This window comes from Pteronotus mesoamericanus, unplaced genomic scaffold, assembly GCF_021234165.1.
Source record: "Pteronotus mesoamericanus isolate MK-2021 breed Mesoamerican mustached bat unplaced genomic scaffold, CSHL_Meso_final contig_20, whole genome shotgun sequence".
Lineage (NCBI taxonomy): Eukaryota > Metazoa > Chordata > Mammalia > Chiroptera > Mormoopidae > Pteronotus > Pteronotus mesoamericanus.
This window is the reverse complement of record NW_026555085.1, coordinates 40320317-40348309: the sequence shown is the minus strand read 5'-3', so window position 1 is coordinate 40348309 and position 27993 is coordinate 40320317. Positions and strand designations below refer to the sequence as shown.

The following is a 27993-nucleotide window of genomic DNA, read 5'->3' as shown; positions in this document are numbered from 1 at the left end:
TTTTCCCTTGGAAGGAGAATGTATTAGAATATATTTTAAAAAAATCATATGGTTCTATTTTGTTCATTAGTTTATTTTGTTCACTAGGTTCCTCTTATAGGTGAGATCACATGGTATTTGTCTCTCACCAGCTGGGGGTGGGATGGGTGGAGGAGGGCAAAGGGGGAAAAAATGGGACAACTGTCATAATAGAGTAACAATAAAAATGACTTAAATAAAAGAGGAAAAATTTTAAACATCACATTGGACTTTTAGAAAAAAGAAGGGAGGAAATACATAGCCTTTCAAAACCAGTTTCCAAATTTTCTTTCTAACCTGGTTAGTCAGTATTTTCCTGCCCACAGACCTGCAGCTCTAGCCAACTTGGATAGCTCCCCATTGAGTGAACTGTGTGCGTGTCCCGCTGCCCTTTCCAAGTCTGCCTCTGCAGATGGCTTTTCACCAGAACCCAGCACAGTTCCCCTCCTTTATAAAGCCTTTCTTGGCCATGGTACCCTAGGACCTTGATTGCTTCATGTGATCCCATTGCCTTCAGCAATTACTCCTGTCCCTCCTCATACCATTCTTTCTGTGACTTTATTGTCTTGAACTGTTTGAACCGTTATTATTTACCTTTTCACTTTGTATTTTTCTCCCTGGTGCTAGGGAGGGACACATGTTAATTTCCTATGGATTGAGAAGATGGCCTACTTAAGCTATCATGATTTCAAATAGTGAGATACCCTGGTTGCTAAACACTGATAAGGTTTTGGATTACACTAAATCACAGAAAACATTTAAAAATGATTTTCATCATAAGTTAGTCATAAATTCAATTAATGCTGACTAAATTTAATGAAGGAATCAAACCGCTAAATCATTGATTAGCATAAAACAGTTATAATCAGACATGATTCTCCTTTCCTCTTCCTTGCCTATGCAGTGTTGTGTAGTGTGCGGAAGTGGGGAGGGCAGCACGGAATAGACGATGGAAGGTACACTCGATGGGATTTCGATAACCTAAACTTTAGTCCGGGATCTCCTGCTAATTAACTTTGGGAGTTTGGGCAAGTCCATTTGCTTTTCCAACCTCAACTTTATTCATCTGTAAATAGAGAGAGTTGAATTAAGTAATCTCTGAGGTCTCACCCAGTTTTAAAACTCTGGTTATAGGTGTAACTTCTTAAAATTCTTAAATATGTAAGGCGATTTCAGATAAACATACATTGAGCAATAGTTCAAAAACCTCATTCTATGCAGTAATTACAATCTTTCCAACAAAACAATTATCAGTGCTGTCCGAATAGTAAAAGTAACAGATTCATATTTAGACTTTTTTACTTTCTCTTATATGCTCTATAAGAAATAGGTAAAGGAATAGAAAAACAGAAGGATATAGACACTTAAGCTCCTGCTGTGACATACCATTGTTATAGCACACGATTCTGCTGTAAATACTGTTTCTATTTAATTATCTAGATAGCCTTCTAGAATAACCAAGAGTTAACTGTTTTGTCAAAAGCTGTAACAATAACATTAAAGAATAAGTTCATTGTACATTATACATACAATGTATACAGTTGTACATTACATTTATTATATAATATGCAACTGCTGAGGATGGCTTGTTACATAGTCATGGACAAGTCATTTATGATTCTTTGGACCTCATATTTGTACCTGTACATGAGAGAGTTGAAACTAAATGATCTTTTAAGGCCACTTTATTGAATCTTCATAACATTTCCTGAAGCAATATCTTCTATAGTTTAAACTTAACCTTTTTTTCTATAAAAATGTAAAATTTTATCATACATCATTACAAAAGATTTTCAATTATAAGCACTTTATCTTTGGCATTTTTAATTTAAATTTGGAAGTGTGGTTTAAAATTTTTGTAAAATTCCTAAAAATATATAGATCTTTGAATATGGAGAAAACAGAAGAAACTAAATGGCTTTAACATGAGTATGTTCCTTAATTAAAAGGTTAATTTAAAAAAATCTTTTGCCCTATATTTTTCTTCATAAAATATTGCCATTCTTAAACAAATACTTCAATGTGGCATTTTATTTGTAATTACATTTTACATTTTATTACACAAAATGTAATTTGTTTTACACTTTACATTTTAATTAAAATATAAGTATTGGAATTTGAAATGCAAATGCATTAAGTCATCGAAGGAAATCAGTTACTCATTTTTAGATGTAATCACATAAATGCATTTGTGATTTTGAACTGGAATAATCAAGAGTAAGCTTCTCTGCTTTCATTTTTATTTGTTTATCAAATGAAAACTTAGGCACAAGATATGTATTAAAGAATTTCCTATATTTTTATATACTCATGTTCATAGCAGCATTATTCATGATAGCCAGGAGGTGAAAGCAACCCAAATGTCCAGTGAATGAATAAACAGGATATGGTACATTCATATAATGGAATATTATTCAGCCTTAAAAGAAAAGAAATTCTGACACATGCTACAACATAAATGAACCTTGAGGACCTTATGCTAAGTGACATAAGCCAGTCACAAAAAGACAAATACTGATTAATTTTACTTACATGAGGTCTCTAAAGTAGTTAAAAAAATCATAGAAACAGAAAGTAGATGGGGTTGCAAAGGGCTGGGGGTGGGGAGGAGGAGATGGGGAGTTGCTGATTAATGGGTATAGAGTTTCAGTTTTACAAGAAGAAAGAGTTCTGGAGGTTGGTTGCACAACGATGTGAATGAACTTAACACTATTGAACTATCCACTTAAAATGGCTAAGGTGGTACATGTATGTGTTTTTTATTACAATAAAAATGAATTTAATATGTTATGTAATTAATATGATAGCACCTGTAGAAATGATCTTTCTTCAGTGTTCAGTGGTAAATCAGTTGATTCTTTTCTTTTTAGGCTTATAGTAAAATGGCTTTATACAGAGCAAGCATACCTTTTGCCTTAACATAAGTCTGAAGGGGCTAAAAAGTAGCAGACAAGAAGGAAAACAACTTTGCCTTTATGTTTTGCTTTCCAATTGTACCAAGAATTTCACAACAACCCTGGGAGTTAGGTCTGGCAGGCATTGTTCTTTCCATATGTGGAGAAGTCCCTGAGTGTCACAGAGGCTCAATAACTTGAAGATGAACATTGTATTGGAAATGGGTCTCAACAGGCCATTTTGTCTCCCCATCATACCAGCCAGACAGGAAAGCAATAATCAGTCCTCTCTAATCTATGTATCATCTCTTATTTTACCTGATCCTACCTACAATATCATCTATATAGTATCACTATTTAGAATACTAAACCTGAACAAAGTCATAGTACCACTACAGATAATCTAAAGAAAGACATCTGAAATGCTCAAAGGGACTGTAAAGGCTGTTATACAAGATTATATTAAAAAGTGATATTTATTTAAATAAATTTATGCCATATAGAATATATAGTATAATTGCCATATACAATATAAAAAGTGGTGTTTGCCTGAGAAGATGAAGTTGACCTCCATGTGATGGAGTAACTATTACCTTAAAAAGAGTTTATCAAAGTGAATTATGAAAGTGTTTGCCAAATTCCATGATACAAGAACTAGAAACTATTGTTAATTTGTAAAAATTGTCCCAGTTTCCCCCCTTTACTGCCCTCCACTCCCTCAGGCAATCCCCACACCATCGTCTGGGTCCATGGGTCATGCATATGTGTTCTTTGTGAAGCGTTCTCCTGTACCCCCCTCCCACACATACACATATGTAGTCTGTACCATATAAATATATATATTTCCCCCAGGACCTCTTGTACCACATCTTCCTCCGCCTTGGCATTGCTTTCCCTTTCCCTATGAACTTGCTTTTATGAATATGTTATTAAAAAATTAAATCTGTTGGGGTAGCATTGGTTAATAGCATGTAAGTTTCAAGTGTGCACTTTGTAATTCATCATCCGTAGATTGCATTCTGTGCTCACCACGAAAAGTCTAATTTTCATCTTCCTCCTCCCTTACCATCTTGTCATTCTTTTTAAACCATGAATTTAGAGATATCATCCGCAAATGGCAGAACTCACTGCTATTTATTGAGCTTCTAGTATAGGACCGTGTGGTTTATAGAGTGCTGTAGTATGCATTTTATACATCTTATCTAATGTTCATAGAATCCCTGTAAGGTAGGTAGTATTTAACCATTCTGTGATGAAGAAATAGACTTAAAACTGCACACCTGGAAAGTAACAGAGCTGGGATTGAATCTTCTCCTTCCTGTGTGAATGACCCACGCAGGAATGCAACCTCCCTATTCATCCAACAAATCCTGTTTTATTGCTCAGTGATAATAGTGAACATTTATTGGATGCTTACTGAGTTCCAGGCACTGTGTCTGATGCTTATATTTATTATCACATTTAATTCTTACTTTCTTTTGACCTAGTTACTATTATTCACGTTTTCCAAGGGAGTAAACTGATTTTCCCTGGATTATCCATCTAGTACTAACCCAAATTAAACTTTGGAGTAATCATTCTTCAGCTTGAATCACATATCAATTCACTCACCTCATCTATCTTGTTTTTTTTCCTTTGCAGACTCTGAACCCATCATTATTTACCTGCTTTTTAGGGGAATTATAATTTCTCTCACTTTCCACCATTATTACAATCTCTGTTCAGGGAAACTTGGAACCCAAATTCTTTTTTTCCTCTGCTTTGTAACTCCTCCCTTCCTTGTTTTAGGTTCTTTGGTGACTATTACAAGTGGGTCCCACAAAACTGGTTCCAACCCTGCAGGAGACTGCCCTCAGCCATTAGTTGCCTCCTGCCTTCAGGTACCAAGCTTACTCTTGCCTTGCTGGTGAAGGTCTCCATTCCGGCCTGTCTGCCCATCGCACTCGGACGTCTTTGTCATTTGTAACTCAGTTTCTGCCTGGTCCACCTCTGCATTCTGCCAGAGCTGCCCTTTCCTTACATTCATCTAGGTGCTCTTATAAGCTCACCCATCATCCTCTTTCCTGTGTTCTCAAGAGGTTAAAGCAGAAATTTCCATGCTCATCTCCCTGACTAAATAGGAAACTGGTCTGACTCTCATTCATTTACTGATTTTCAAATCTGTACTTATTTCTAGAGTATATCTCAGGTCATCTCCTGTCCCATTGTGCTGACTTATGGAATACCCTTTTGCCTCTCTTTCTGCCCTTTTCACCTCACTGATACCCAAACTCTTTCTTGGCTTGCAGAATATATTAAGCATATTTTAGATTAGAACCTACAAGAGGCCTTATGGTCCTATTTAGTTTATTCCTGTCATAGAGATAAGATCTTTCTCAGACTCTTCTTGACAACAGTTATCTACATTTTTTATTAACAATTTCCTTTGACAAAGGTTTGAGTAGACATCATTACAGAGATACATCTCGATAAGGGCCCTCATGATACTTAAAATAAAGGGAGGAAGGCATGACTACCTTCTTAAGAAAAAGACTGCAGTTTGCCTTTCAGGTACTTTAGTGCACAATGTGATATTAAGTAACCATTATTTTTATGTAGTTAGTAAAGGCAAATGGACTATTTTTAAATCTTCACCCAAAGGTATGTTCATTGATTTGAGAGAGGGAGGGAAGGAGGGAGGGAGGGAGGGGGGGGAGAGAGAGAGAGAGAGAGAGAGAGAGAGAAAAGAAACACACCATCAGTTGGGGATCAAATTCACAACCCAGGTATGTGCCCTGATCAGGAATTGAACCTACAGTCTTTTGGTGTACGAGATGATGCTCCAACCAACTAAGCCACCCAGGACCAGGGTGGCAAATAGATTTTTAACAGTATCACTTGCATATTTGTGATTAGTAGCCAGGTGTGAAAAAGTAGAGTTGATTTGCCACTGTTGGTTCTAACTTGCTAAAGAATAAATAGTTTTAGAGAATAATGTGTCTGATATACTTCTTGATGTCTTGAATGTATTCCCAAACCTACTCAGTGTCTCTAACTGGCTGTCATACTTGTGCTTTGCTTTTGTTTATGGTAGGTTAAATAGACATAGCTGTTAGAAGAGAAAGAAGTAGCTGATTTACTCAGGTAGATTCTAGGCAAAATTAATCAAATTTTTATGACTTGATTATATATTATATAAAGTAGGCCCACATTTCTGAGCAGACTAGAACAGTTCTTCTTAGACTTTAATGTGTAAATCCCTTAGGAATCATATTAAAATACAGATTCTGGCCTAGTAGGTCTGGAGTGAGGCCTGTGATTTTCTGCTAGTAAGCTTCCAGGAGATGTTTTTCTGCTGGTACGTGGACCACACTGAATAGCAAGGGAATGGAGTATTCCTAATGATTTTGATAATCTGCTATTCTGTACTATTATGGAAAAGGAAGAATTTAAAAATGTTCTTCAGCTATTGATTTTAAAGTATACTTAAGAAAACCAAACAATGGCATGGATTTTTATAGAACATTTAGTTGTTTGTTGTTGGTTTTGTTTTTGTTTTTTTAACCCCAACAGGAAGTATATATTTTTTAGAACCATATTGATCAATAGCTGTTGTTCATTTTGGCTGAATCAAAGGGGCAGATTAGAAATGTCCAGAATGTCTGTTCTCACAGGAGCAGTAGCCAAAATAGTAATAATTTATTTTCTAGATACCTTGTGACGTTCTTTCAGCCTGCTAGGCCTTAGCCATTTGCTTGGTGTGTCCGCTGTGCAAGCCTTTGTGGCTGTGGAGGTAACAGACAGCCCCTGCCCCGTCTGGTGTGGGACACAGACAGACAGTGACAGGTCAGTTGCATGATATGACAGAGATAAATCACAGTGTGCTTTAGAAGTTTGAAAAAATCCGTATTTAATGTTTTCAAATACAAAAAGAGTTAATGTTGGGAGGAGTTTCCTACAGAGGGTTTTCTGTTTGAGCCTCAAGGCAACTCTGTGATTTGGGTAATCTTATGATTGCCCCCAATTTACGCAGGAGACAGTTGGGGCTCAGAGGCTTTCAGGTTTACAGTCATTGGGCTAGAAAATGATGGACCGAACTGGAACCCAGTGTTCTTATATCAGGCTCCCTTCCCTGCGCCACACTCCCTCTGCTCCAATGTGACTTCCCAAATCCTTCCCAATAAAGAGTATTTCCTGCTATAATCTTGTGCTCTTTCTTGTTATGCCTAGGAATTTGGATGTTCTAAAAATTAAATGTTTTTTTTAATATTTTTTAGATAGGGGATGACAACCAGCTTAGACTAATTTGGGAAGAAAGCTCATGCTGACTGGTAGAAATCTTGAGTTCTAAAAAGCATTAAGAAATATCAGCCTTAAAGAAAGAAGTCTATTAGAGCTATTTAAGGAGGTTGCTTTAATATACATAATGATAATTTGTGAAAATTAGTTATAGTTATTTGTATATGATAGAGGTTTCTAAAGGATGTGGGTTACTTCAAAACTATTGGATGGATTACAAGTATTTTATTATTTACTACATCTGGTTTTCACTTTCTTTAAAACGAGGTGTTTAAAAAAATAGCCTCTCTAAATAATTCAAAATTCAGAATTAGGTTTGGTATGTATTTTCTCTCCTGAATAAATATAAAATGTTCTATCTTCTCAATTTAAACTCTTCCCCTAAGATTTATTATTGATGGTAATTTTTTAAAATTGGGTTTAACTCTTTGGCTTGGAAGAGAAAAGGATTTAGTGGTTGGATTATTGTCAATAATAATGATTATTATCAACATTTATGAGCTCTTATTCTGTGTCAGACACTGTACATATTTTATTCCTCCAAACAACCCCGTTTATCATCCATAAGGCCAGAGAGACTAAGTAACTTGCTCAGGTGTATTCAGCTGGTAAATGAGGAAGGCAGGATTCTAATGCTGGTGGTATGACTCGAGAGTCCATATTCAGAACCTAGAGAACTCCTCTAGATCAGGAAGAAAAGGCCTAGAAGACATCAAAGGGCTTGACTTTTAATGGGAAGGACTCAGATTTTTCCTGACATAAGATACATTTGTGTGAAGATTTGGAGTGGAGAGGAAATAGCGTACAGCAGAAGGAATGACTTTGTGGCATCCATATATACTGGGAGTTTTCACATTTAATCAGCTCCCATGAACTCTATGACATATTAGTTAGTTCCTCACTGAAAAGAAAAGAACAGTTGATTCTTCATCTGTAGAGTGTGTTGCCTACCCCATCATTTTGGAAAAATCTTACTCACTTGGTTTCCATGATGTCATTTTATATTTTCCTTCCTCTTCATCTTCTTTGCTGCCATTTCTTTTCCCCCGAGTCTTCCTGTCAGTGTTCTGCAGGGTTCAGTTCTTGCTCATTTTATTTTCTCATTCTATGTGTTCTTCCTCTTGTCACTTCAAACTCTGATATGATTTTCATTGCCAAAGACTCCTCTGTGCCTGCAGCCCTGGCAGTTCTCTGCAGCTGAGAGCCTACTGGGTACCCCATGTAGGTGTCCCACAATTACTTTAAACACAAGACGTTTAAAAGCTCGCCTGATCATCTTCCAGATCTGCTCTTCTTCCTTTATGCTCTGTCCCAGATCATGACTTCACCACCTGTGCCAGCAGCCAAGCCAGAAATCTGGGAGTAATCCTGAACTTTTCTTTCACTCTCAACTCTTACATCCGTATCAGTCGCCAAGTTTATAGATTTTATTCCTGTAACTTTCATATCTGCCCATATTGTCCATCACCAGTGCAGCTCCCTGAATCCAGTTTCCATCATTTCTTGCAATATAGTGGTCCCCAAGTCTGGCTGCCCATCAGAATCACCAGGGGCGCTTTGAGATCGTAGTGTTGGGTCCCACCCATAGAGATTTTGATTCAGTAGATCTGGGATGGGGTCTAGGGATCTATTTTTTAACAAGACGATGATTCTTATGTAGGCAGTCCAGCAACAGACAGATGTTTGAGAACAACTGATCTAACTGGTTTCTCTGCCTCTCGACATAACCCCTTTAGTCTGTCTCTCACTGCCTCCACCATGATCTTATAAAAGCCAAATGTGATCCCCTATTTTTAACCAGTTAAATATCTCCCCATTCCCTATAGGATAAATTCCAGCCTCTTCAGCGTAGTTTATAAGACTTTCCCAGGTCTGATCTGACCTATAAATCTTCAGTAATTTCCTTATATCTTTCCTTGTTTATATCCTCGACTTCAGGCCTGCTTAGTTGCTAAAAATAAGCGTTTTATTTTTTGCTTTTGGGCTATTTATACACATGGTTTTATCCGTAAGAAGATCTTTCTCCCTGTCTGCTTGTCAAATTCCTGTTATATTCTTCAAGAAACAATTCAAATGTTTGCCCTTAAAGTTCACCTTGTCTCCTCTCTTGTGTCCTAACATTATTTTTAAGACTAGCCTCTGATATTGCGCTCATTAACCTGCAAAGCAATTGAGTTTTCATGTCTGTCTTCTCCTCTAACACAGAATGAGTTTTGTGAGGTCAGGGACCAAAAAACCTCCCCCAAATTACTTAGATCAGAAGAGGCAGAGAGTCTGACTTGAAAATCTATTCTATCTAACAGGATATGGGATTTTAAGAAACAAATCTGGTTAGGAATAAAAGCCTGTTGGTGGATCCTGGACATAGACAACAGTATGGGGAGTACCAGAGGGGAGGCGGGTGGGGGAAGGTGGAAGAGTGTAAATGGGAGATAAACGGTGGTGGAAGGAGACTAGACTTTGGATGGTGAGTGCACAATGCAGTGTGCAGATGATGGGTTGTAAAATGGTGCACTTGAAACCTACATACTTTTATTGAATGTAATCTCAGTAATTTCAATTAAGAAAAATCTATGGGTGGAGGATGTTCAAGGGAAGCCCCGCTTGAGATGGATGATTTTCCTTCCCACTTTTATTTAATAAGATATAATTTACATGTAATAAAATTAACTCTGATTTTTAGTGAATTATTTGTGAATTTTGACACACATTCAGTTGTATAAACATTACATGGCCTTTAATACAGATAAAATTCTATGATTGCTGATCATACTAATGTTTCTAGACAAGTCAGTCCCACTTATCATGAGCTTTATGAAACAGAATGTTCTAAATGGAAACTATTTCCCAAGAAAAAGTTAACCCTAAAGGGTGTAGAAGGGTTAAAGTAATGTTCCTTGGTAATTCTTATTGTTAAAGTCTCTTGCTCCTGAACATGATTTGCTTTATTTAATATTTAGCTTTAGGCCTGCTTAAATTTACTTTAAAACTATGATAGGGAACTCACTACTAAAAAACAAAACAAAACACACAAAAAACCAAAAACAAACATACAAACAAACAAAAAAAACCCCCAGTTCTTTCTACTTACAGAAAAAAAAGCCCCAGTAGTTAGAATTTTCTGAATTTAGGTGTAACTTAGCTCCCTAAAACTTCTCATTGGTTCTAATTCTGCACGCTGAAAATAGAGAGTAAATCTAATCTTTCTTTAGGTGCTTTAGTATATGCTGAGGTCTTTTTCTTTTTTCTGGACTAGACCTCCTTCATCCTTTCCCACACTCTGTCATGGCTTCCAAAGCTTTCATGATCTTAGGCCAGATCTGTCAGATGCAGCCCCTAAGAAAGTGTGAAACTTGGTTTGTTTGAGTATCTCTTGTGCGTTTTTTTTTATTTTATTTTTTTATTTTTCTGCTAAGGGAACATTTATAGGTCTCTCACTTTCTTTCCTTTGAATTCTATCTTAAAATATCATTTTTACCTATAATTAGGAAGAAATTGGGAAATTTTTTCTCTTAAAATTAATGGACATGTTGACTGAGTCATACTGAAATAGCTGCCAGGAAACATGAGGCTCTTGCTCTAAATTCTTGGGCAAGTCTCTTGACCTCTCTGAATATCATATGTAAGATAAAGGGATCATTTTTTAAATCTAAAATTCTATACCTCTAGTTTAGATAAAGGTTTTTGTGCAACAAGAAAGGCTTGAAATTATTAATAAATGGTTCAGTATTAGAGCAAAATCACTAAGACATGAAGGCATAAACATATTAATAAACCTATTTATAGTATAAAATATAAAAATAAGACAAACAGCCCTGGATGGTGTGGCTTGGTTGGGTTGGAGCATTGTTCCATGGACCAAAAGGTCATGGGTTTGATTCCCAGTCAGGGCACATGCCTGGGTTGCAGATTCCATCCCCATTCAGGGCACGTGTGAGAGACAACTGATTGATGTTTCTCTCTCACATCAGTGTTCCTCTCCCTCTCTCTCTTCCTCCCTTCACCCCTGTCTCTCAAATCAATAAGCATGTCCTCAGGTGATAATAAAAAAAACAGACAAACAATATGACAAACAAATCGACTAGAGTCAGTTGTATTTATGCCATATTGATCCCCTCTAAAAAAACTTTTTAAATGGCACATTCCTAAGAGTGTTACGTAAAAGCCATTTGAATCTCCTTGATAACAGAATTTGGTGGTGGCAGGAAGAACAAGGTTTTTTAATACAATTTTTTCCTCTTTTTTCCCCCTAATAAATTCATGGTATTGAATCCCACCTCTAACTGTGGAGGATTAGGATACTGCCAACCTACTAGAAATATATTTCTTATACTCTAATATGCATAATCTGTTGTACATTTGGATTCATTGTAACTTAACTGAATAGGGCACTTAATTTATAATTTATCTTTAAAATATGTTACTCCAAAAATAAAACCCTCAGAAAAAGAGATTAGATTTGTGGTTACCAGAGTTGGAGAGTGAGAGAAGGGAGAAGTGGAGGGAGGTGGTCAAAATGTATAAACTTCCAGTTATAAGATACATAAATTATAGGGATGTAACCAATGTACAACATGATGACTGTGGCCAACACTGTCGCATGATGTGTAGGAAAGTTAAGAGAGTAAATCCTAAGAGTTCTCATCACAAGAAGGAATTTTTTTCCTTTTTTCTTTTCTTATTTTTATTGAATCTGTATGAGGAGTTAGATGTTAGCTCTACGTATTGTATTATTAATCATTTCACAACATATGTAAATCAAACCATCATGCTGTATTCCTTATACAGTGATATATGTCATTTATTTCTCAATAAAACTTGGAGGGAAAAGCAAAAAAAGGCAAGCAAATGCACACATCTTTCTTAGAAGAACGGCAACATAAAAAAGTTCTTTAAAATTTAAGTTAATGAAAAACTGGATCATTCATTATCTTAAGGTAACATAAATTATATAAAGCTTTAGTACTCATGATTTTCCTTGACTATTTTAATCCCTTGTTTGTTTGTTTGTTTGGTTCAGAACTTGAGGAAGGTACCTATAGAGTAATGGTAAATTTTCACATCATTGTGATATTGTGATGCACTCAGTCCTTCTTTTTAGTGGAAAAGGGAACATATAAAAGAAACATATGATATTTGAATGTAATGTTGTCAGACTTACTAAAGGAAATATTAATGCAAGTAAATTCAGAAAGACAAAGCCGCAAAGACATGGAGAAATTTCATGGAAATATCACAGGACAGGAATTGTTATGCTATATTTTGGTCGCTGACAGTCACTACAAGTTCCATAATAATCACTGGAGATGATATTTTTGAGAGCTGGAACAGCTAATTTGAAAAGGATCTGGTGTGAAATGTGGCCTTTTATAGGCTGAAAACAGGGTTTGTTCAGTGATTGCTGCCTGAATGTGTGACACATGGTTGGGCAAGGAAGAGCACCTTTTTTCTCTGGAGAAAGCCGTGCATTAAAGACATTGAGCCTTATAGAGCACGCATGTACACCCTAAATACTGGGTTGAAGTGCTGTTGATTTGAAGTGACCATTGTATGCCAATAAAAAGGAGGATCTGGAGAGAGCTGTAGGAAAGGATTGCTGTGCACTGAAGAAACTTTGAATACTAGTAAATGTGTATTTGGATTTACCAAAGGGATAGAGAATAAAGGACCAATATGAAAAAAAAATCCACTCCTCATTTATTCATCAAATAAATGGTTAGGCATTTTGGTAGGCCTTACAATGTAAGAATGAAAGACCCAGCCCCTGCCTCCAGGGAGATTACATTTTAAAGGAAAGTCACTGGACGGGGCGAACTTGTGCAGATACTCTGGCATTGCAAAATGGGTCCCCTAAAGTGTAAATTGCCTGTTTTCTTAATGCAGTTTTCCTCCCCTTCAATTCCATTCTTTCTCCCAACTATTATTTTAAAAAGTAACAATTTTCAGAAGTTAAATAAAAGCTTAAGGGATCACCTAGTTTCTTGGTACTCAAAATGTGGTCCATGGAATAATTAGCATAGCATTAGTTAGTGCTTTCTAGAAAATGCAGGGTCTTCCTAAAAATGGGCTGCACCCCAGACCCGAGTCTGAACCTGCATTTTAACACTTTTCTTCCCCCCACCCCCAGGTGATTATTCTTCCCATTAAAGTTGGAGAAGCACTAACCTAGTTCACTTGTCTATCAGGTTTTATAGATGAGATGAAGACATTGTGTTCATGCGGAGCTGACATTAAAGCTCTGTTTACTGATAGTCTTGCATGATTTCTCTGATACCTGTTCTATCTACTCTGCTTCACCTTTTTACTCTTCTGTTGGCCTCTCTTAGTGTTTCATATTGTCATATTTTTGGCTTCTCACTCTCTCTCTCTTTTAGCTTTCTCTTTAATTTTTTTTTTCTGTTGAATGAGAGAATAGTAGAGGTTATCCACAATACATCAAAGACAGCAGATTTTTATTTATTTTTAAAAAAAAATTGTTCAGTTACAGTTGTCCCGCGCTCCCCCCCATTGTCTGTGCCCGTGAGCCCACTGTTGTGTTCCTTGGCTCGCCTCTTCCCCTTTTTTCCCCCCTTATCCCCCTCCCCTCCCCTCTGGTCACTGTCAGTTCGTTCTTTATTTCCATGTCCCTGGTTCTATTTTGCTCACTTGCTTGTTTTGTTGATTAGGTTCCACTTACAGGTGAGATCACATGGTATTTGTTTTTCACCGCCTGGCTTATTTCACTTAGAATACTTTCAGTTCCATCCATGCTGTCACAAAGGGTAGGAGTTCCTTCCTTCTTTCTCCTATGTAGAATTCCATTGTGTAACCTTGTTTTCAGGGAATTTTGGACCTATTTCTCTAAATTCTTTTACTTGCTGCTCAGGACTTTCTTTTTTTAAAATATATTCTATTGATTATGTTTTTATAGTTGTCCCAATTTTTACTCCTTTCCCCCCACTCCATCCAGTACCCCCCTTCCCTCCAGCAACGCCCCTCCCCTAAGGAGGTTCATGTCCATGGGTCATGCATATAAGTTGCTTGGCTTCTCCATTTCCTCTACTGTTCTTAACATCCCCTTGTCTATTTTGTACCTACCAATTATGCTTTTTAATCCCTGCGCCTTGTTCCCCATCCTCCCCCTTCTCCCTCTCAGCTGATAACCCTCCAGGTATCTCCACATCTATGATTCTGTTCCTGTGCTGGTTGTTTGCTTAGTTTTGTTTTATTTTGCTTTTAGATTCAGTTGATAGGCGTGAATTTGTTGCCTTTTTAATGGTCACAGTTTTGATCATCTTCCTTTACTTAAATAAGTCCCTTTAACATTTCATGTAATAATGGCTTGGTGGTGATGAACTCCTTCAGTTTTACCTTGTCTGGGAAGCACTTTACCTGTCGTTTCATTCTGAATGATAGCTTTGCTGGACAGAGCAGAGTAATCTAGGTTGTAGGTCCTTGCTTTTCATCACTTTGAATACCTTTTGCCGGTCCCTTCTGGCCTGCAAAGTTTCTTTTGAGAAATAAGCTGATAGTCATATGGATACTCCTTTGTAGGTAACTATCTTCTTTTGATGCTTTTAAGATTCTTTATCTTTTACCTTTGACATTTTAATTATGATGTGTCTTATTGTGGTCCTCTTTGGGTCTACCTTGCTTGGGACCCTGTGCTTCCTGGACTTGTATGTCTATTTCCTCCACCAAATTAGGGAAGTTTTCTTGCATTATTATTTTTTTCTGAAGAAGTCAAGGAACCTGTATAAAGGACCCATGATTTTTCATTATTTTTTCAAATAAATTTTCAATTTCTTGCTCTTCCTTTTCTCCTTCTGGCACCCCTATAATTTGGATGTTGGCATTTTTGGAGATGTCCCAGAGTCTTCCTACACTACCCTCATTTTTAAAAATTCTTGTTTCTTCTTTCTGTTCTGGTTGAATGTTTACTTCTTCCTTATGTTTGAAATCATTGATTTGAATCCTGGCTTCCTTCTCTTCTTTCTTGGTTCCCTGTAGATTTTTCTGCATTTCACTTAGTGTAGCCTTCATTTCTTCCTTTATGGTGTTGCTGTACTCATTGAGTGCTTTGAGCATCTTGATCAACAGTGTTTTGGACTCTGCGTGTGATAGGTTGGTTATCTCCATTTCATTTAGTTCTTTTTCTGCAGTTGTGTTCTGTTAGTTCATTTGGGCCATATATATTTGTCTCCTCAATTTTGCAGCCTCCCTGTGTTTGTTTTGGTATATTAGGTAGAGCTGCTTTGACTCCCTGTAAAAGGCACCTGTGAACTGTGTGGGGCGGAGTCTTAGGTAATTGCCACGGTGGGGCAACCTGCTTCACTGGTTTGTGGCTCTGTGTTGGCGGAGGGCTCTGAGAGAGAATTGTGCCACTGCCTAGCTTTTGGGGGTTTTTCCATCACTCTCTCAGTTTCTAGTCACTTTGCCTACTCCCCATATGCGACCGGCACCCCTCCACCTCTTGGCCTTGGTGTTGAAATCCAGAGTGGGTGGGTTTGCAAACGTTTTAAGATCGTGAGTGCCTCTTGAGCAGAATTATCTGAAAATCTGGCAGTTTCTTCCACCACCCCAACACCCACTGGTTTTTTACAGGCCAGAAGTTATAGGGATTTACCTTCCTGGCACTGGGACCCTGGGCTGTGTGGTCTGGCTTGGGGCTGAGATCACTGGTTCCCAAGGTGTCCCTCCTGAATTTTATCTACCTCATGTGAATGTGGGACCACCTGTGCCCCTTCTGCCCCTGCTGTCACCTTTCCTTGCACACCACATCACTCTCCACATCTCTCTGTGCATCTCCACGTCTCTGCCCCTCCTACCCAGCCGGACGAGTGTGGCTTCTTTAAATCCTTGGTGTTGGACTTACATACAGTTGAGTTTTCTGGCACTTCTGGGTGTTATCTGTTTTGAGATTCAGTTGTAATTCTTTTTGTGGTTGTGCGAGGAGGCGAAGCATGTCTGCCTATGCCTCCATCTTAGAACCTCTTTGAAGTCAGTAGGAATTCTGTGTGTGGTAAGAGTGAGAAATAACCAATGATGGTAGAAATTAGAATCTTTTTACAGATGAATTTATCTTCCTTTCTTTGTTACATAGATTATCTCTTAAAGGAGTCCTTTGCTCTTTGTATCAATCTCATGGAAGACACAGTACCTGCGTTTGAGTTTATGGACAGGAATAGCACACCACAGCAACTCCTTTAGTGATCTGAAGTAGAGCAGGGCTTTAAGGGTTAGGGGGTCTGTATTACACTTTTTTTCTATGATGTAGAAAAAGATCTAAAGAGATAAGGACTCCCATGTTCTCTGGGGGCCATTGGCATAGAACGATATGGTCATAGAAGGATAACATGACAACATTGAAGAAAAGTAAACAACCAATGATAGGACCATAGTGGCACAATGCCTTCAACCAAAAAGCCACTCCCTTCCTTCTTGTGAGAGATTTACTCTCCCCTGTCTTTTTATGTATTTTAGTTTAACTCTGAAATATGTTTTGATTTAAGGGGTAGGACCATCAGTGAATATACAGATAATTGGTCTCCTATAAACTATGAAACAAAATAACAGTCTCTTGTTCTCATACGTATTTTTTTTCTCAGATCGCTACTCCACCATCGTAGCGACTCTGACTTCGTAGAAACCGTAGTTACTATGTCACTTCCTGACTTGGGAGACCATGCGATTAGATCTTGTTCTACTTGTGTTTGACGTCTTGGGTCTATTTTCTCTTGATAGTATGTAGGAACAGATTATTTTAAAGTGTTTTGAGATGTAATTGTCCGATCTAGAGCTATTTTACATACATGGTTTTAGTAAAATGGACAGTTTAAATAGAGGACATTGTAATGAGGAAGTAAATCAAATTTATTTCAGTTAGGTTTAGGAACTGGCTGAAAGGTAGAAATTTTTTTTTTTTTACTATTTTAAATATATATAATATTCCTGATAATAGAACCTAGAAATGTTCTGCCTTACTAAGTATAAACTAGACATTAGTTTCACAACCTTTTAAAGGCTGTTTAGCTTTTAGAAATATAATTTAATTTCAATATCTTTTTATAATTGTATTAGAAAATTAATTTTTGTTAATCCCATATTTCATTTTCATGCTTCTCTTAGAAATGTTTTACTTGTGGCAGAAATATTGTAAAGTTGATTCCTGGTTGCTTATTTAAATATTAAGGACATTTTATTCATTTTAAATGAAATAGTTTTGCATTTTGTATGTATATATTTATACATATATAAGGTAAATGATTTATAGCTTTAGAGAGAAGCACATAAATTAGTTACATTCATGGGTAAAAAAAATAGACGAGTTCTCAAGGAAAAAGTTAGAAAAATGACTTGAATGTTATGATTACCATTTAAATAAATGACAGAACCGTAAGGATATCTACGGAAGGAAATCATCCAAATATAACTGTACCCTTGTCTTCTGTATCCAGAAATATCCCAGGAAATGGCTCTCATTGCCCCACACTTCTTCAGTTTGCTAATTCTTTCCTGTCTTAGACATAGGAGGGAGCAGCTTCCAAAGTGCACTGATGAATTTCACATGTTTAATATGGAAGACAAGTTTCTCCTTAAATTATTTACTATTTTTCTGTCTGTGAAGTCTTTCATTACTTATCCCAAATTTGTTCCACATTTTTAGTGAGCATTAATTCTTGTCTTTGTTCTGTAGGTTCTCTGTAAAACATAATGAGTGCCACATGTAATGAAACTTCATTTTCAAAAGCTGCTCACAGGAATTGGTCGAATTTCTTTGGGTTTTATGCCATGTGTTTTTGTTGTGATTGAAAGGACAGTGATATACGTATTTGATCAAATTAGGAAATTAATTTGAAACATAATTCCTAATAAGTTCATTTTATAAGACATTTATTGTATAATGAATTTTATGTTATTTTGTGTTCTCTGTAGATAAACGTGTGGAAAATTGGCCTCTCATGCATTCTCCATTGCCAACGCTTTGTATAAGTACTCTTTATCTCCTGTTCGTGTGGCTGGGTCCAAAATGGATGAAGTCCCGAGAACCTTTTCAGATGCGCTTAGTGCTCATTATCTATAATTTTGGGATGGTTTTGCTTAATCTTTTTATCTTCAGAGAGGTAGGTTTACTAAACTTAGTTTATAATTCCCCAGGGTTATTGGAAATTAAAAAATGAGAATATGAAAAACCATTATTGTGACATTGTATCCCAGTGTAACTGTTACCCTAAAAGTCAATTTTACCCTGGCCGGTGTGGCTCAGAGGATCGAGGGCCAGCCTGGGAATCGATTCCCAGTCAGGGCATAGGCCTGGGTTGCTGGCCAGGTCCCTGGTGGGGGTCATGCAAGAGGCAACCACACATTGAGGTTTCTCTCCTTCTCTTCCCCCCTCCCCCCTCTCTAAAAATAAATAAAATCTTTAAAATAAATAAATAAATAACTAAATAAATCTTCTATTATTGACATTTTTCATTTTGGGATGACAAAAATATAAAACATACATAGGTGTAAGACAGGTGTGTAAAATGGGATTTTGAAGCAGACTAGATTCTAAGATCACTCTTATGAGCTGTTCTGACATTGTAAGCTATTTAATTTTTCTGAGACTCATTTCCCCATAAAATGGGGAAAACAGCTACCTTCTAGGGTATCAGAAATGAAAGTGAGATAATTTTTGTGTGGTGTTTACCACATATTAAACACTCAGTAAATAGTTGCATATATTTATTTATAATTCTTCCTCAGCAGTTTTCAGGTTTGTAAATGGTCAAATTATGCAGGTGTAAAATACCAATTTAAAATTAAGTCTTATTTCATATTGTCATTGTATTTTGGATAGGAGGTAAAATGAGTTAATTGTTATACAATGATTGCTACTAATCGTTGTATACTTTTCTGGGCACCAGCAAATTCTCCATGATGGGAAATCCTAAAAGCTAGATTTATACAGCTATTTTTTAAGGTAAGAGTGAAAGGAATTTGTTTCCCAGAAGACTTTTCATTAAAATTCTGTATGAATGCAGAGAACTGGCTGAGTGATGCTAGGAAAATAAATAGTATTAAAAATTTTTTGTTTTTTAATTGACAACATAGGTTACAGAATCTCAACTTGGTAAAAAAAAATATTTATTTATTTGGTACTTTTACCTAATTTGTTAGATATAAATAACTCTGGATCAAGACTAGAAATCAGTGCAACTCTTAGATCTGAGTTATGGTCAATCAAAATTTCTCTTAATATTATGAAGTGGATAGAATTGATGTTTTAGTTCAAAATTTATATGCAATTTTTATTTTAGATTTCAATTTTAGAATAAATCCACACAGTAAACTTTAAAAATTACAACACATTAAATGTTTAATGCATTCAAATTTTAAAGACTCCTTTTTAAAATAATTTCAAAGATTGCATATTGTATTTTGTGTTTTTAAATGCTATATCTATTAAAACTTTACTCCAAATATTCTTTTTTTTCCAGTTATTCCTGGGATCATATAATGCAGGATATAGCTATATTTGCCAGAGTGTGGATTATTCTGATAATGTTCATGAAGTCAGAGTAAGTACATTAAAAATACTCTAAATCAGTCAAAGTGGGTCTAATTTTATAGTCCCCAGCCTGTGAAAAACATACTTTTATATAGTGGTAAAAATATACTGGATTGATTTGAGTCAGTAAAGCTCTGCTTTTTTTTAAGTACATAATTAAAAATCTGTTTTCATACATCCAGTGTCTTTCATTTGGTGGTGTGAGAGTGAATATGTATTGGATTACTAGAATGAAGTACTTTTTTAAAAAAGTTCCATGTTTAGTGTAAAGATATTTTAGATTTTGGTTGTTTTTGGTTAAAAATAGAAGTGCCTGAAGAGACCCTAATTCTTTGTTAAGAAAGTCTAAGAAAAAAAACAAATGTTTTATAAACTATGTAATGTTTATAGTAAGTTGAGTGTAGCACAATTTGTATAGGTATGGACTCAGTTTTTATTATATTTGCAAAAAAAATAAACCAATAGCAATAGAATGTTATCATAATTTACTTTCCAGTCACCTATATTAGTAAAGTTAACATTTTACTCGTTGAAGAAACAATAAGTTATCTCATTTTATTAAGTATTTATTGAATGACTATTGTGAACTGCGGTTTATATTAAAATTATGTATACATAACACAAATGAACATGCTATATTTAATGTTACATGTAATATATGTAGTAATAATATACTATATAGTAGCTTCCCTTGAGAAAAATAGCTTTTTGCCATTGGGGTTGGATAACATAAAGGGCAGTATTCATCAAGACCCAAGATCAGATTGCTTTAATGTACTTCCCATGATATGTCTATGTCTTCATTTTCCTATCAGACTTTTCATGCTGATGAAAAAAATCACCCCTTTGGTTGTCATGTTTGTTTTAGTCATTCACCCATATGTGTACTGAACACCAGTCACATGCAGGTAGTGTGAGAGACACCGGGGACACAGGTGGGAGGACAGAGAACTGGGCGCTTGTGGAGGTGACATTCTAGTGAAGGGTGGGAGAGGCAAACAGTGATGTAAACAGATGATTAACAAGAAAATACAGCCTGGGCTGGGACTGAGAGAGCATGAGGGGAGTGCTTTATTTAGTTTTGTGGGCTAGGGGAAAAAACAGTTTTTTTCAGATAACCATACTGTTAGAGAACCTCCTCAGTAGAGATCTGACTTCTGTGGTCTTGCCTGGTTTGGGGGAGAGGAAAAGGAAAAAGTGTTTAACTTGTTTTCATTTAGGAGTGCACTTAGAAAAACCCCTTGGGTGAAACAACATATTAACATTTTTAGGATAAAGTTTTAAAAATACCATTCTGGTGATTGTGAACCTACCCTCCTGGTATGCATAAAAGTCAGTACTTTGAAAAAGAAAATTAGGTATTGTGAGAACTGAAATCCAGGAGGAGGAAGAACCAGAGATTCCTAACAGATTGCATTTGAATTTTTTCTCCCTCTCCCTTTAATATTAGATGTTGTAGAATAAATACTTTACTCAGACACTTGTTTTTGTATTTTTTCTTATGTAACCAGGAAATATCACTTTTCCCTTTGATGTAGCTCATCAGAGATACCTAATGCAGTTTACAAATGAAAGATAGGAATTATTTATTGCTATTTATAAATTGTGGCTAACTTAGAAGCCCAGGTTGGGGAGGGCATGAAGACTTTATCTCTTACCTTCTAGATAAAGTTTACTATGCCAAAACGGTTACCTTATTTTAAAGTACTAACATCATAATGACTATTAAATACTGTGTTGCTGTGAGCAGTTAACTATTTCAAGCCTATTTTCAACCAATTTTAGAATTTTCAACAATATTATTACTTAAGCATATTCAGTAAAAATTCTCAAACTGTAAACACACAGCTTTATTTTCTCTTTGGCCCACACTTTATATAATTTTGTTTTTCAAAAGAAAACAAACAAACAAATAAGAACTTATGCTATCCAACGGGTAGAAGGATAAAATGAGAAAGGGAGCTAGGAACTCTAAAACATCAGGGCCTGTTTGCGACCAAGTCTGTCAAACCCCTGATGCACAAAGGGTTATTGATTACCTACTGCCTTCTTTGTTATGTACACATAGGACACATATCATAGAAAATATTTGACGTAAAAAAAGTTGAGTTTAGGTTGCTCTAGTAGAATTCTTGTAAAATATTTTAAAACATATATACAGAGGTCACCTCTCACTGGATCTTTGGATCCTTAATCTCAGCATGTATAGTAATCTTTCTGTGCCATCTGGTGTCTTAATTAGAGCCCAGGAAAAGAAAAGACTTATTCATGTAAGCAGGATTATATATACAACCTAGGAAATATTTGTTGTTTCTTCTTGTTTATTTCAGTCTATCATTTTAAAGGGTTTTCTGTCTAAAGCAAACTACTGTGGTTAAGTGCTTTGTTGAATGTGTTAAAGTGAGAGAGACAGACACTAACAGGGACCAGTTGCTACCCATAAACATCCTTGTAGGAATATCTGAGGTGTATAATACAGGCTAAGCATGAACAATTGAAGTACATTTACAAAATAAATACCTCAGTTTCTCTACCAAATTGGAAAACATAGCAATGTGAATGTCTTTGCAGCTCTCTGTTCAGCACTTTGGTGCTGCAGGGAACCAGCTTTGTAACATGAAATTTTTTCTCTATTGTTGCTACAGAGTGGATATATATTTGGACTCTCCTCTTTCCCAATTTTCCCCCAAGGATAGATGACTAGATTCACACCTACTTAGGCAAAAATGATTTCATGCCTCATACATTTTGTGTAGTGAAAATTATTTAGGACTTAAATGCAATTAATAGAAGAACATGTGATGGTATCATTCTGGTGTTTGTAACATCCTTTCTCTTTCTTTTTACAGATAGCTGCTGCTCTGTGGTGGTACTTTGTATCTAAAGGAATTGAGTATTTGGACACGGTGTTTTTTATCCTAAGGAAGAAAAACAACCAAGTCTCTTTCCTTCATGTGTATCATCACTGTACAATGTTTACATTGTGGTGGATTGGAATTAAATGGGTTGCAGGGGGGCAAGGTGAGCATTTTCAGGAACATATCTGTAGGTATTAACCTATGTAAATATGTTGGGTGGAAGGTAATGAGAACCTAGGAATTTGAGTTGGTTTGTAATTTAACTTGTTTTATGGTTATTTCTGTGTTGATTTCATTTGAAAGAAATTTGAAGTAAAACATTAGCTTTTTATGTGTGACTACTTTAACCCCTAAAGATTTGCCCCAGAGATGAGCATAAAAATAATTCTAAATGCCCCAGAGATGAGCATAAAATAATTCTAAATGTAGGCAATAATATTTTGATGGGGAGCAATTCTTGTGGTTCTGCACCAAAGGATACCATGATACAGCTGCTCACTCCGAAGGCCTCATCTTCAGTCCAAGCCCAGAGCCCACTCCGGCTCTCAAATAGGCCTTAAATCAGCCTGTTGGTTCTTACTCAAAGAAAATTGTATATAGATGTATTGATGTATATAGATCATCTGAATTCATAGTTCAGATCTGCCTCCAGCCTCCAGATCTGGAGGCTAAGGTCTGCCTCCAGCTTTTTAGATACCTGTAGATTGAAGATGATTTGCATTATTGAGCTGGAAATAGATCATTCCTCTGACAGGGACCCATGATACAACTAAGTATACTACAGTTCAGTTCGCTACTTTTCATTTAAAATTATTTAGAAGCCTAAGAAGTAAGTGTCCTTTTTGTAGGTATGTGTATTTGCATATGTAAAGGCAATAATGAGACATTTACAAATTTACTTAAACCATTATATGTACCATGACTGTGTCCCCCAAGAATAATAGAATGGGAAGTAATATAGCCAGTAGTTCTCTATTAGGGACTGCTTAAACTACTGGAGTACCCCATTTGAAAGGTCACTATTTTGAAAGTCCTGTGCATTTGAAGAACATCCTTTTTTTAAATATATGTTTAAAGCCTGAATCTACACTTTGAAAATATCTAGCATGATCTGAGGAGAAGGCTTTTCCAGTAGTGTTACAACTTTTATTCCTAATCTTTACTCAAGATTAAGTATTAGAAAATAATGTGGACTCATTTATTTCATGGCCAAATGGTTTATTGCCTAATAAAATTTCCTGTGTCTTGTAATTACCTCTGTTTTTCTAAAGCATTCTTTGGAGCCCAAATGAATTCCTTCATCCACGTGATTATGTACTCATACTACGGGTTGACTGCATTTGGCCCGTGGATTCAGAAATACCTTTGGTGGAAACGATACCTGACCATGTTGCAGCTGGTGAGTAAAATGCTTCTCAGGTTTCTTCTAGTGCAGCTCTGAGAATGTTTGAGTTTATTAATTATAAAGTGTTAAGTCATTTTTGTCAGTTTTCTATTGCAAATTCAACTCTCTCTATGCTCCATCTGTGGGTTTGAGGCTGCTTGGCCTGTTCATAGACCTACTGGTTATGGCCACTTGCTTTTTAAATGCCTTTAAAAGACTAGACTAGCTCTTGTCTAAGAGAACTATTCTTTAAATGTATCTGTGAAGTGGGCAGATGAAGATCTAAACCCACCACAAAGTACATAGACTCATATATGACTAGAAAAATAATGACTTCTTTCTCAGGTGATTTTTTTAAAAATTTTCTTACAATGTTATTATTATCTCTATTTATTCTGTTTGCTCTTCCATTTTTCAGTCCTTAATAACACATCTCATACATTTATAATATAGAAGTTGCAGAAAAGGCATAGAGTCAAGGAAGGGTAGGGGTAAAGGAAGGGAGCAAAGACCAGAGAACTCGTAATTCTCCAACATGAAGTCCTTGGAGAGCAGAGCTGGGCATTTTAAATTGCTAGTTTTTAGAACAGGCAGCCTTCAGCACATACCCCAGTGGGACTGCATGTAGTATTTGGGTGCTTCAGTGTAACTTTCAGAGCTAGGCACTAGCCCAGTAATCAAACTGGAAATCCAAAACCAACCTGGTAGCTATTCTTCAATAGCCTTGGAATTTATTATAATTTGCTTTAATCATAGTATGTGCACAGTTTTATCAGTGGAATCACATTTGGAAATATTATTCATCTCTGCTTTACGTTGCTAAACAGCTGACTAACCAAACAGGAAGCACAACTTTTCGGAAATGCTGGGTGTGAAGGATTAATTTGTAACTAAAATGCTACAGGAGGTTTCCTTCAGTTTTTGTGTAAGCTGTGTATACAGTTTGTGTAATTCACTTCTATTAGTAATTAGTAAATGGTCCCCCCAAAATAAAGACATGACAAAAATTGCATGAACCGTTGAGAGTTGTATTGTAGGAACCCGCACCTGACTCTCCTTGAGCGATGCCCTGCTCCGTCACACCCACGTACACACACCCTTTTTCGGTGCTGCAGATTCTAAGAACGATTGTGAAATCAAAACTTCTTAAAATCTGGATTTTGCCATGGAAAATTTTAAAAACTTTTAATAAATTTGAATCTTACCTGAAATAAATTACTTTAATAGTATTTACTATAATAATACTGTTAATACTGTCCTTAAAAGAGAAACCACAATTGTCCGTTCCAAATAGGATGTTAATTTTATGAAGGCTAGTATATTTCCAAGCCAGAAGTTCTTGCTTCTTTAGGTCAATCTTGTGAGAACTTAGCACTCGTTAACTCCCATGAAAGTTATAACTTTTTATTTTGAGAACCTTTCACTCATTGATAAATTAGAATTTAAACTAATTTCCTTCATCTTAATAAAAAGCATATTAATTTTGGCTTTTCTCCTTTTAGACACTCTTCAAGTTGAAAGTGATTCTGTCTTTTTGCACTTATTCTCAACTACCTACTAAGTTTTATCCAAGATCTTAGTTTTTAAAGGATAGCGTTCATTCAGATTCCTATTACCTATCTGCTATTTTGTAAGAAGTTCCTTTTTAAAATTATGTATACCAGCTTGCTGACAATTTCGTGGAAAGAAATCTGTCCCACCCTGACTGGCGTGGCTCAGTTGGTTGAGTATCGTCTTGCAAAGCAAAAGGTCACCAGTTGTATTCCAGTCAGGGCACATGCCTGGGTTGCGGGCTGGTCCCAGCTGGGGCACATGCGAGAGGCAACATTGATGTTTGTCTCTCCCACATCAATCTTTCTCTCCCTTTCTTTTTCCTTCCCTACCCTTCTTTCTAAAAATTAATAAATAAAATCTTAAAAAAAAATCAGTCTGAAATGTGGGAGCCACTGATATTTCCTCCCATTAGAAGATAATACTCAAATTATCCAACAGATACTCACTGAGTGCAGACACAGTGCCAGAGACTCGGGAATCATCAGAGCAACACTGGGTCCTGCTTTTGGAGTCACATATGAGTGGATCCACATATTAGGGGATAGGTGGTCCAGAAGTCACCAAATTGAAAAGACAATTTCAGATAGCTATAATTCTTAGAAGTTAAAAAACAAACAAACAAACACCACACCACACAAAGCAAAAACCCTTTGGTTAGTGGAATTGCAATGCCAGTTGGGTGGAGACACTTTAGTTCTAGTCATCAAAAGCCTTTTTGAGGAGATGGCATTTGAGCACCTACCTGAATGAGAGGGAGCCAGGCATGGGAGCCAGAGAACTATTAAACTTCGGACAATGTGGCAACATTTGGGCCTAGGTTAGCTATAGAGAAGATTTGGGAGTTGTTTACTAATTACCATGCATTGTTTCTGTTTTTCAGGTTCAGTTCTTTGTGACCATTGGGCACACGGCACTGTCTCTCTACACTGATTGCCCCTTCCCAAAGTGGATGCACTGGGCTCTGATCGCCTACGCAATCAGCTTCATATTCCTCTTTCTCAACTTCTACATTCGGACATACAATGAGCCCAAGAAATCAAAAACTGGAAAAACAGCCGTGAATGGTGTTTCAGCCAATGGTGTGAACAAATCAGAAAAACTGGTGATGGAAAATGGGAAAAAGCAGAAAAATGGAAAAGCAAAAGGAGAGTAAATTGAACTGGGCCTTAACTGTTAAGTTGACAGTAAGGAATTTCCCATTTCATATAAAATTTCAGGGAAAACAGAAGCAAATGAGGGTTTGGGGGTGGGGAGAAAAAGGCAAATGTGCTATGTATTAGTAACCTTTAGACTGAGCAAAGTGTTAAAGACCATACCCCAATGTTTTATTTATGAAGTTTTTATTTTAAAGATTTTTTTTATTAGCTTTGATGTTGTCCAGACCAAAGCAATTATTAATGTGACTTTGGAGGCTCTCCCTCTGTTCACATCTGTTTGTCTAATGCATGAGATTTTTCATGTATCATATGCTGTCATTCTTCAGTCTGATGATCACAGAAACACAGTCTTTATGAGTTTTTTTGCTAAATTATCAATTATTTACTAGTTAAAATCAATTACCTTACATTTTTCTGGTCCAAAGCTGGAAATGCAGATGCTTTACAATTTGCACATTTGAATTCATTTGCTGACTGAAATGGTCGACTCTCTCCACCACTAGTCTGAAATACCCTTTTGGTTGTAATTTGATTTTAAAAATCTGATGATCTCTGTAGACTTTTTAGAGGCTTGATGATGATGGTGTTGGTGAAAAAAATGAATTATAGTAAAATCCTGTGTAGCGACCCAAAGGTCACCATGCCTTGTGGCACAAATCACTGTGGGGAAGAGCTTTTGCGATGAAAAGGCAGCCTTTCAATACTTTTGTTACTATCAGAAATATATATTATGCAAATTAAGATTAATGTCTGATTGGAACATGAAACAACTCATGTCTTTATTAGTAACATCATAAAATAGTTATATAAATATGCTGTTAGAAAACAGTATGCTGATTTTTATCAGACTTTTAATGTTTTGATTTGTGGCTGTTACCAATTTTTCATATGTGGAAATATACCTACCTCTTCTGTTGGAAAGAACATTTAAAATTAAATAAATTTTAATTAAAAAATCAAGGAGTCCTCTAATGAAGATTTTAATATTAACTTTATTAACTTTAGAATACACTAGTGTTTTTTTTTCTTTATTACAAATGGCATACACCGTACTCTTCTGTGAAACTATTCTCTTTCAATATGTTTAATTTTGGAGTGATACTTTCCTTTGTGACAGAGTTGCAAGGTCTTATTTATTAAATAGATGAAGTATAAACCCATTTTGGTGCAATATTCTTGACTCCTTGGTGCTAAAGATCATTAAATTCAGTGCTTGATTGTTATAACAGTAAGAGTAGTCAGAACCAGGAAGTTAAATTTGCTATTTACAAATGAAGTATTTCATGTAATATATGTGAACAACTGTACAGTGTCTTAT

The 27993-nt window shown here is 36.1% G+C and overlaps 1 protein-coding gene across 1 annotated transcript in view; it reads left to right on the top strand.

The window, feature by feature from the left end:
- The window catches only part of ELOVL4 (ELOVL fatty acid elongase 4), a 32559-nt gene extending 5129 nt beyond the window's left edge, over positions 1 to 27430 (top strand). The window contains exons 2-6 of the mRNA XM_054568845.1: positions 18105 to 18292; positions 19652 to 19732; positions 22572 to 22743; positions 23852 to 23979; positions 26399 to 27430. Of these exons, the coding sequence (XP_054424820.1) occupies positions 18105 to 18292; positions 19652 to 19732; positions 22572 to 22743; positions 23852 to 23979; positions 26399 to 26671 (842 nt within the window). The 3' untranslated portion in view covers positions 26672 to 27430. The remainder of the gene's footprint in view (positions 1 to 18104; positions 18293 to 19651; positions 19733 to 22571; positions 22744 to 23851; positions 23980 to 26398) is intronic.
- Positions 27431 to 27993: the final 563 nt, after the last annotated feature.